A 10,872-nucleotide genomic window follows, 5' to 3' on the forward strand; every position below is an offset into this window, starting at 1 on the left:
ATCATACAAAGAGCGGTCCAAACACAATAGTTCATTATACAAAGAGCGGTTCAATCACAACAGTTCATCATACAAAGAGCGGTCCAATCACAACAGTTCATCATACAAAGAGCGGTCCAATCACAACAGTTCATTATACAAAGAGCGGTTCAATTACACTAGTTCATCATACAAAGAGCGGTCCAAACACAATAGTTCATCATACAAAGAGCGGTGCAAAACAACAGTTAATCATACAAAGAGCAGTTCAAACACAATAGTTCATCAAAGAGCGGTTCAATCACAACAGTTCGTCATACAAAGAGCGGTTCAAAAACAACAGTTCATCATTCAAACAGCCGTCCAAACACATCAGTTCATCATACAAAGAGCGGTTCAAACACATCAGTTATTTATACAAAGAGCGGTTCAATCACAACAGTTCATCATACAAAGAGCGGTTCAATCACAACAGTTCATCATACAAAGAGCGGTTTAATCACAACAGTTCATGATACAAAGAGCGGTTCAATCACAACAGTTCATCATACAAAGAACGGTTCAAAAACAACAGTTAATCATACACAGAGCGGTTCAAACACAACAAATCATCATACAAAGAGCGATTCAATCACAATAGTTAAACATACAAAGAGCGGTTCAAACACAATAGTTCATTATACCAAGAGCGGTCCAATCACATCAGTTCATCATAAAAAGAGCGGTTCAAACACAACAGATCATCATACAAAGAGCGGTTAAAACACAACAGTTAATCATACAAAGAGCGGTGCAATCACAATAGTTAATCATACAATGAGCGGTCCAAACACAACAGTTCATCATACAAAAAACGGTTCAAACACAACAGATCCTTATACAAAGACCGGTTCAAAAACAACAGATCATCATACAAAGAGCAGTTTAAATACAACAGTTCATCAAACAAAGAGCGGTTCAAAAACAACAGTTCATCATACAAAGAGCGGTTCAATCACAACAGTTCATCATACAATGAGCGGTCCAAACACAATAGTTCATCATACAAAGAACGGTTCAAACACAACAGATCATAATACAAAGAGCGGTTCAAAAACAACAGATCATCATACAAAGACCGGTTCAAAAACAACAGATCATCATACAAAGAGCATTTTAAATACAACAGTTCATCAAATAAATAGCGGTTCAAAAACAACAGTTCGTCATACAAAGAGCGGTTCAATCACAACAGTTAAGCATACAATGAGCGGTCCAAACACAATAGCTCATCATACAAAGAACGGTTCAAACACAACAGATCATAATACAAAGACAGGTTTAAAAACAACAGATCATCATACAAAGAGCAGTCCAAACATAACAGTTAATCATAAAAAGACAGGTTCAATCACAACAGTTCATCATACAAAGAGCGGTTCAATCACAACAGTTCATCAAACAAAGAGCGGTCCAAACACATCAGTTCATCATACATAGAGCGGTTCAAACACATCAGTTCATCATACAAAGAGCGGTTAAAACACAACAGTTCATCATACAAAGAGTGGTTCAAACACAATAGTTTATCATACAAAGAGCGGTCCAAACACATCAGTTCATCATACAAACAGCGGTTCAATCACAACAGTTCATCATACAAACAGCGGTTCAAAAACAACAGTTCATCATACAAACAGCGGTCCAAACACATCAGTTCATCATACAAACAGCGGTTCAATCACAACAGTTCATCATGCAAAGAGCGGTTCAAAAACAACAGTTCATCATACAAACAGCGGTCCAAACACATCAGTTCATCATACAAAGAGCGGTTCAAACACAATAGTTCATTATACAAAGAGCGGTTCAATCAAAACAGTTAATTATACAAAGAGAGGTTCAAACACAATAGTTCATCATACAAAGAGCGGTTGTAACACAACAGTTAATCATACAAAGACAGGTTCAATCACAACAGTTCATCATACAATGAGCGGTTCAATCACAACAGTTAATCATACAAAGAGCGGTCCAAACACAATAGTTCATCATACAAAGAGCGGTCCAAAAACAACAGATCATCATACAAAGAGCGGTTCAAACACAATAGTTCATCATACAAAGAGCGGTTCAAAAACAACAGTTCATCATACACAGAGCGGTTCAAACACAACAGTTAATTATACAAAGAGAGGTTCAAACACAATAGTTCATCATACAAAGAGCGGTTGTAACACAACAGTTCATCAAACAAAGAGCGGTTGTAACACAACAGTTCATCATACAAAAAGCGGTTGTAACACAACAGTTAATCATACAAATACAGGTTCAATCACAACAGTTCATCATACAATGAGCGGTTCAATCACAATAGTTAATCATACAAAGAGCGGTCCAAACACAATCGTTCATCATACAAAGAGCGGTCCAAAAACAACAGATCATCATACAAAGAGCGGTTCAAACACATTATAGTTCATCATACAAAGAGCGGTTAAAACACAACAGTTAATCATACAAAGAGCGGTTCAATCACAATAGTTAATCATACAATGACCGGTCAAAACACAATAGTTCATCATACAAAGAACGGTTCAAACACAACAGATCATAATACAAAGAGCGGTTCAAAAACAACAGATCATCATAAAAAGAGCGGTTCAAAAACAAGAGATCATCATACAAAGAGCAGCTTAAATACAACAGTTCATCAAACAAAGAGCTGTTCAAAAACAACAGTTCATCAAACAAAGAGCGGTTCAATCACAACAGTTCATCATACAATGATCGGTCCTAACACAATAGTTCATCATACAAAGAACGGTTCAAACACAACAGATCATAATACAAAGAGCGGTTCAAAAACAACAGATCATCATACAAAGAGCGGTTCAAAAACAACAGATCATCATACAAAGAACGGTTCAAACACAACAGATCATAATACAAAGAGCTGTACATGTTTAAAAACAACAGATCATCATACAAAGAGCAGTCCAAACATAACAGTTAATCATACAAAGACAGGTTCAATCACAATAGTTCATCATACAAAGAGCGGTTCAAACACAATAGTTCATCATACAAAGAGCGGTTTAAACACAATAGTTCACCATACAAAGAGTGGTCCAAACACAACAGTTCATCATACAAAGATCGGTTCAAACACAACAGTTAATCATACAAAGACAAGTTCAATCACAACAGTTCATCATACAAAGAGCGGTTCAAACACAATAGTTCAGCATACAAAGACAGGTTCAATCACAACAGTTCATCATACAAAGAACGGTTCAAACACAATAGTTCATCATACAAAGAGCGGTTCAAAAACAACAGATTATCATACAAAGAGCGGTTCAAACACAATAGTTCATCATACAAAGAGCGGTTCAAACACAACAGATCATCATACAAAGAGCCGTTCAAACACAACAGTTCATCATACAAAGAGCGGTTCAAAAACAACAGTTCATCATACAAAGAGCGGTTCAAACAAACAGATCATCATACAAAGAACGGTTCAAAAACAACAGATCATCATACAAAGAGCGGTTAAAACACAACAGCACAACTTACAAGGCACTTAAGTTCAAACACGATAGTATGTAAGTCAAAACTATTTTTACATACTGCAAATAACGGACTATTGTAGAAAATAAATAAAATGCAACGTAAACAATTTGTACTACTACGTGAACTTACAAAATTGTTGAAATGTTTTTAAAAATTATTTACATATGTAGAATCATACGAAATAGACTTTTTTCATATAACTTTTGAATCCGGATTTCAAACATGTTTGAGAGGTTTCCTTCTCTGTGGTATTTTATCCTGGTACTAAGTCAGGTTAGAGCAAGCAAAGGGAGGAAATTCAAACGTACAATTGATGAAACGTCGAGGAAATTTTACTGATGTTTGATGATATAACCACATATAACAGCTAATATAAAAAGAAGATGTGGTATGATTGCCAATGAGACAACTCTCAACAAAAAAAGAAATGACACAGAAATTAACAACTACATATATAGGTCACCGTACGGCCTTTAACAATGAGCAAAGCCTATACCGCATAGTCAGCTATGCACGGCCCCGAAATGAGAATGTAAATCAATTCAAACGAGAAAACTAACGGCCTTATTTATTTTAAAAAATGTCCACTCTAAACTGTATCGATTCTTAGCTTTATTTTACTTTTTTAGGTTGCTCTTGTTTGACCAAGCACCAGGATCGAAACAAATATTATCTCCACAGTCAAAGGTAGAAAATAATCTGTTGTTCATTAATAGAAATTTGTTGGCTTAAATACAATGTAAATTGCTAGATGGTATTCGTGATTTTAAATCTAAGCTTTTAATTAAGTTTAGATAAAGTTTACTATAGATTTTTCATAGTTGAGAGATTATTTGCATTAAACGAATTTGATACTTTCTATTTCTGATCAAATAATAAATCCGCATCGTTTTATTAATTGATAGATAAAAGAAGATGTGGTATGAATTTCAATGAGAAAACTCTCCATCCAAGTAACAATTTTATATATGTAAACCATTATATGTATAGGTAAATGTACGGCCTACAACACCAACGGTCTAATCATATAGAAAAAAAAAGAGAAATGAGAAACCGTTAAAGACCATATCATATAGGACAACCACTGAACATCAGATTCATATACATGTTAATGCGACACGAGTATTAAATCTTCTTTGTACTAAAACCACACGCGGAAACGCGTTTAGCGGGAAATTGGAAGTCTTTGGTTGACTCGGTCAGATATTGGACTCATGATCTCCCACCCTCAGGGCAAACACGTATACACGAATCACTGATGTCGTTTTAGGAGGGAGGGTCCTATCATGCTGTTTATGACTCACCATACTTTTTTTGTTTTATTAAATTATACTTTTAAATCAGAATAAGGATAAAATATATGTACACATGTTCATGGAAACTTACGGACAAGTAAATTTTTTCTCAAAATTGTACATATATATTTTATTCAACAATTATAGTTTCATTTTAAGATATTTTTTGGTTAGTTTAAATAAACAAAGACATCAAAAGCAAATTTTCGTCGTAGAGGGCTTTTTTACTCGCATTTTACATTGAATTGGGTGGATTGGTGGTCAGACACAGGGAGACACCTGTCATAAGTTGAATACCGTATGTTGTCCTCTAGAGTCTATGATGGAATGTGCCGTTGGTGAACTGCCTCATTGAGGACTAGTCCACCTACGTTTCGTGTATGTAAATACCGTATCTGTGTTTTCAATAGTCTCAATATAGCTAGAGGGAGGCAGATATTGCAATGCATAGAGAACAAGAATGTGTCCCCAGTACACGGATGCCCAATCTGCACTATCATTTTTTTTATGTTCAGTGGACTGTGAAAATGGGAGAAAATCTCTAACTAAGCAATGCAATTAGAAAGATCATATCATAGGGAACATGTATATATATTAAGTTTCAGGTTGATTGGACTTCAACTTCTTCAAAAACTACCTCGACCAAAAATGTTAACCTGAAACGGGACGAACGGACTGACGGACGAAAGGAAGAACGAACGGACGGACGAACGAACAGACGGACGACCGGAAGCACAGACGAGAAAACATAATGCCCACCTTCTATCGTAGGTGGGGCATAAAAATAGGTTGCGAACTTTGTGCAATCTCAATGTTGTTGAATACTGTTTTACTTTTGAATGTTGAAAACAGAGTGATGTTAGAAAACAATGTATTGAAAAATAATATTGAATTAAACCATCAATTATCAATCTAATGCATGTACAGTTGTTAATAGTTCACGATATGAAAGAAGTACATAATATATAATATGTAAATTTTTGTTGAATACTGAACATATCCGTAATAAATAATTGTATTCCTTAATTTTCAAAATAACCTCCAAACATAAAAATGTATAACATTGTGAATATTGGATACATAATTGTTATTAATATTTGATTACTGTTTGAACATTCATCGTTAAAATGAATATTTGATAACCTAGCTGTATTAGATTCGAATAAAATATTTAAAGTCTTATTATAAAGCATGTACAGTAACCGATCTGGCGATACTCTTTTATGATAGGATTACTTCTATGGAACCGCCCACTTAACTATGGGACCGCCCACTATACTAAGATTTTATGTAACTGGCTTGCATGGCCGTTAATTAAAACAAAACACAATATTTGTCACAACTCAAGCAACAGGTGATAGCACTGACAAAAAAAAATCAAAACAATCAATATGAAAAAAGTAATCAATTAATACTTTATTTATTAGTTTGTGATAATCAACTACTTCAAAATGTACAATGGCAATAAATGTTGTGTGCCTATCTGTTTACGTCCATTAAACCTTATGAAGCAATCAAGCGGTGGATATTTGTATTAACACGTAATGATTTAGTAAAGTGTAGTAAACATGCTAAACAACAAAATTATTGGAAAACAGTACATCACGTTTCTCAAAAACCGCCTTATCATCAATATTCACGTGACTTTTGCTAATATTTAGTATATTGAAACATCTGGGTGTTAAGTTCTTTTGTTTATTGAATTCAACAAAATATATAGAATGAAGGAAGCATGTGACATTATTGTTGTCTTTTACATTCTACTTCTACACGTGACTTTGTCTATACTGATCTATACTGCTACGCAAATTCAACGCAAATACAACGTCACCATGGAACAATACGTGATAATTGAACATATATTTAAAACATTCGAAAGCCAGTTGAAAGAGACTATATACTATTTAGTCATAGTGTGATGAGTTCGAGGAAACTTTAAAAGCCACATTTGTTTTTGTTTTTGTTTTTTTGCATTTTTATTTAAGTTTTTGCCGAAAAATAGTGCGAAAATTAAACAAGACGTTGTCAACTTTGACATTTAATTTTACTATCAGGACGAAACACTTGCTAAAACTTCGTTGTTCTGTTTAAAAGGTACGAAAATGGCATGCACTCATACAAATTTTACTTCAGCTGAAAGTGGATACGATATTCCTGTGTTTGGTGCCGGTCACACGTGTTTTTACGTGATTCACGTGACAGCTCTCGTCTGCTTGGGGATATCGTTCAGCACAGCGTTATCAGTGATTATCTCCTTATTCAAATCAAAAGCAAGAAAACCATTCATGACATGGCAAAAACATGAACGATTTTTGATATATAGATGCCTTTGTGATACTGTTTTTGGTTTTGTTCATAGTTTGGACCACGGTCAGATGCTGTTTACGCAGGACCATGTCAGACCCCGTGGACTATGCTCATTTTATGCCTTTATCATAGTTATAATTTGCGTATCTGAAATGAACCTTTCACTATCGTCTGCCTTTAATGCCATGTTGTCCGTTTATTTTAGGAAGAATTTTGATTTCGGTCGAAATGATTGGAAATTGCTGGTTTTTGTTTTCGTGATTCCCTTCATGATAGTGGCTCTTATTTTGGCGTTAGGAGTATTAGGTCCAGGTGGCTTTCTGTAAGTATATTTTATTACTAATAATGAAATAATGAAATATATTTAAAAAAAAATATCAGTGTTTATGCATATATATATCAATCACATTCTGAAGTATATTTAATATACTGCTAAACAAATGAAATGTCATTACGTTTATACCTTTTAAAATTGTTATACGATGATGACTGATGTAACCATATTTTGACTATTTTATTTATTGTGGTTGTTTATTTAACGTATCAATGTAAATATAACGGAATTTGATGAGACTGTCATTAAAGTGAGAGGTTTAGCGCTATAGAACCAGGTTGAATCCACATTTGAAAATAACTGTACAAGTCAGGAATATGACAGTTCTTGTCCATTCGTTTTTGATGTGTTTTGTTATTTGATTTTGCCATTTAATTGTGGATTTTCCGAATTGATTTTCCTCTAAGTTCAGTATTTTTGTGATTTTACTTTTTATCATTTTTTTAACTCCCTATTATATATATACATTTCATAACTCAGGTACTTCGGAAAGGTAAACAGATCTTCTTATACAACTGTTTATATTAAATATCGTGAATTTCGTTGAGATTTTTTTTATCGTGCAAATTTGCACAATTCAAAACGAATTCAAACATCCTGAACCTGAATAAAATATTTGCCACGTTATACAACAAAAATAAAAAATCAATCGACTAATCGGGGTCTATTATAGCTGACTATGCGGTATAAGCTTTGTACATTGTTGAATGCCGTACGGTGACCTATAGTTGTTAATGTTTGTGTCATTTTTGTCTTTGTGTATCTCATTAGCAATCATACCACATGTTATTTTTTCATATAATCAAATTAGAAGTAAAAATATTTTCTATTTACTATTCAGATGTGTGTTTGATTCTGTCAAAGGGATAATAGCCAACATCGTTCTAAGTACAGGGTTAACTACTGTAGTCTTGCTAGCGCTTTCTGTATTTTATGTGTTAACATGGAGGAGAATTTATAAGGAGGCCGAGGTCCTTAGAGTCCAACTTGGCAATAAAGGAATTGCTCGAAGCGCAACGCTAAAATCTGCGAAGGCCATGTGTTTGTTTGTAGTGGTTTATATAATTCAATGGACACCCGTCATTATCTATGGAACTTGGCAGTTGATTTCAAATGTTCCGTTTGAATTATTCGTAGCGGTTGTCATGATGACAAATCTTAGTGGTTTCCTTAGCGGAATAATTTATTTAATCAACAGACCAAAGACAAATTCCGTCTCAAACCACACCACGACTGCGGACAATATGAAGAGTAAAACAAAATGTGCTTGCGCTGAACGAAATAAACCACTAACACCTGGCAACTTGTTGCGCATCAATTATAAAGAAGAGGAGCACACGCATGTCAGTTTTGTAGTATTGAAAAATAACCAAACAACAAATGTCAGTTGAGTGCGAACATACTAAGGAAACATTAAATACTTTATGGAATGAAATTGAGGACGATACTCACTCATTATTGAGATGTACAAATTAGGTCTTAAAACGTACATAATAAGAAACTAAATTGTTCAGTATTAATCAGGAAAATGTAGGCACAAAAGAACACAGAAACAAAAATCTTATGAGTATAGAAAATGTGTACATTATTAAGATTTTTAACAAACAGACAAGATTCGTGTATTTTCCATTTCCATTTCATGCTTTCATCTTCGTATATCAATATTGGTAACTTTGTTTTTCTCTGTATTCATTTCTTATTCATATTTTCTTGTCATGAGAAGTAGAGTAATATATGTCTGCAAATCCATTTAGCTACAAATGTTTGTCACAGAAATATTTTTTTTTTGTATATCGGAGCCATGTATAGCTCACTATACAGTATTGTACTTATTCATTTTTTAATTTCCAATACGATAAAAGAGAGGCGAAAGATAAGAACTCTCCAGTGATAAATTAAGGAAAGAACAACACGAACCACTCCTAAACGCGGAGGTCTCGTGGTCTCTTAAAAGGGAAGCACATCTTGTTCCACATTTGTCACCGGTCGTGCTGCGCATGTCAATAAGTTACATTTCGAAGACGGAATTACCGATGCGGGATAACCTATAATTGCTTACATCTACGTTACGTTGTCCCTGGTCGTTGATAGTTCCCTCATTGGCTATCATGCCACGTCTTCTAATTCACATGATAATTTATGTTTATATGTGTAGAAAAGTCGTTAATCGTTTACATTAGTATTAAAAACACTAAGGCCGCACGGTTATCTGTTATTGCTGACTTCATCTTAATTTTGTCTATTTTGATGGATAGTTCTTCTTATTCTTAACAATGTATATAGAAAAGTCTTTATAATTTTGTTTATATAAGCATTAGAAAGCACTTATTAAAGGTCACACGGTTGTCTAGTATTGCTTACATCCTCATCATTTGAATGTTGATGGATAATTGATTCATCATTGGTAATCATCTCATTATTTGTATGTTGCATGTACATGTATGATGAAGCTTTTCATTTTCTTTTTTTTTTTTTATAAAAGACAAATGTTTTTCTTGGGAAGGCCATATTCTTGAAAAAAAACGTACTTGATAAATTGTATCGACTGTATCAATCCATAAGTCAGTCCTTTTCTAGTATTTACATCAATGGATTTGAGATAACATTGCAATAACTTGCAGCTCAGTCATTCGGATGTACCAGCATGCACCACATCTTCCTATATCTAGTATGCTATGGACAAAAATACCGTTCAAATCCATCACTGTTTAAATAAATAACAATTTTGTTTTATATCATTTTTTTTAATAAACATTATTATACTATTCATTTTTTCTACAAATCATGTAATTGATCAACTCAAACGCAGTTACTTTTTAACAGTTAAACGTGCAAATATAATGCATTAAGTCTTGTGAAACAATGATATTTTTTTTTGCGACGCTTATTACTGTGCGATATTTATTACATGCGGTGCATTACGTTTGCGCGCATTACCATTACGTTTGCGCGCAAAAATCATTACGTTTGCGCGCAGCTTTTGCTTACATTTGCGCGCAGCTTTTGCTTACATTTGCGCGCATTTTTTTGACAGGTAAACTCAGGTAAAATACAGGTTATAATACTTATTTATTTATTAATTTGTTTAATTATTTACAAGTATCAGTTCCCCTTTCGATAGTTAAAGTAAGGGACACCTATTTTGCAAGAATTCAAACAGTATCTTTTAAGGGAAAATACAGGTAATAGTATTTATTTATTTATTAAATGTGTTCAATTATCTAAAAGTATTAGTACTCCTTAAGTTAGTATAAGTCTCATAAGACATGGAAACAAAGAGATAAAGCCGCACATTTTTTCTTTGATTTTTAGATACGATCAACAAGATAAAGGTGTATGCAAAATTTTAAGACAATCTGTGACATAGTCCATTTATTGTTACTTGACCTTAAGCTATAA

General features: G+C 33.7%; 2 protein-coding genes across 2 annotated transcripts; both read left to right on the forward strand.

Moving 5' to 3' along the window:
* The first annotated feature begins 795 nt into the window (after positions 1-795).
* Positions 796-1,458, forward strand: LOC134717767 (protein rtoA-like). The gene has a single exon (XM_063580261.1). It carries the CDS (start codon positions 796-798, stop codon positions 1,456-1,458), a length of 663 nt encoding a protein of 220 aa, XP_063436331.1.
* A 4,964-nt stretch (positions 1,459-6,422) lies between these two features.
* LOC134719525 (uncharacterized) lies at positions 6,423-10,378 on the forward strand. The gene is made up of 2 exons (XM_063582519.1): positions 6,423-7,461; positions 8,315-10,378. Exons 1-2 carry the CDS (start codon positions 6,935-6,937, stop codon positions 8,862-8,864), a joined length of 1,077 nt encoding a protein of 358 aa, XP_063438589.1. The 5' UTR covers positions 6,423-6,934; the 3' UTR covers positions 8,865-10,378.
* The last annotated feature ends 494 nt before the right edge of the window (positions 10,379-10,872 follow it).

Source organism: Mytilus trossulus, chromosome 5 (genome assembly GCF_036588685.1).
Source record: "Mytilus trossulus isolate FHL-02 chromosome 5, PNRI_Mtr1.1.1.hap1, whole genome shotgun sequence".
Lineage (NCBI taxonomy): Eukaryota > Metazoa > Mollusca > Bivalvia > Mytilida > Mytilidae > Mytilus > Mytilus trossulus.

Bases quoted from the DNA above. Each gene is read 5' to 3' on its own strand.
- LOC134719525 (XM_063582519.1), top strand. From the start codon at position 6,935: ATGGCATGCACTCATACAAATTTTACTTCAGCTGAAAGTGGATACGAT. The intron at 7,462-8,314 runs GTAAGTATATTT...TTTACTATTCAG, and splicing joins TTAGGTCCAGGTGGCTTTCT to ATGTGTGTTTGATTCTGTCA.
- LOC134717767 (XM_063580261.1), top strand. From the start codon at position 796: ATGAGCGGTCCAAACACAACAGTTCATCATACAAAAAACGGTTCAAAC.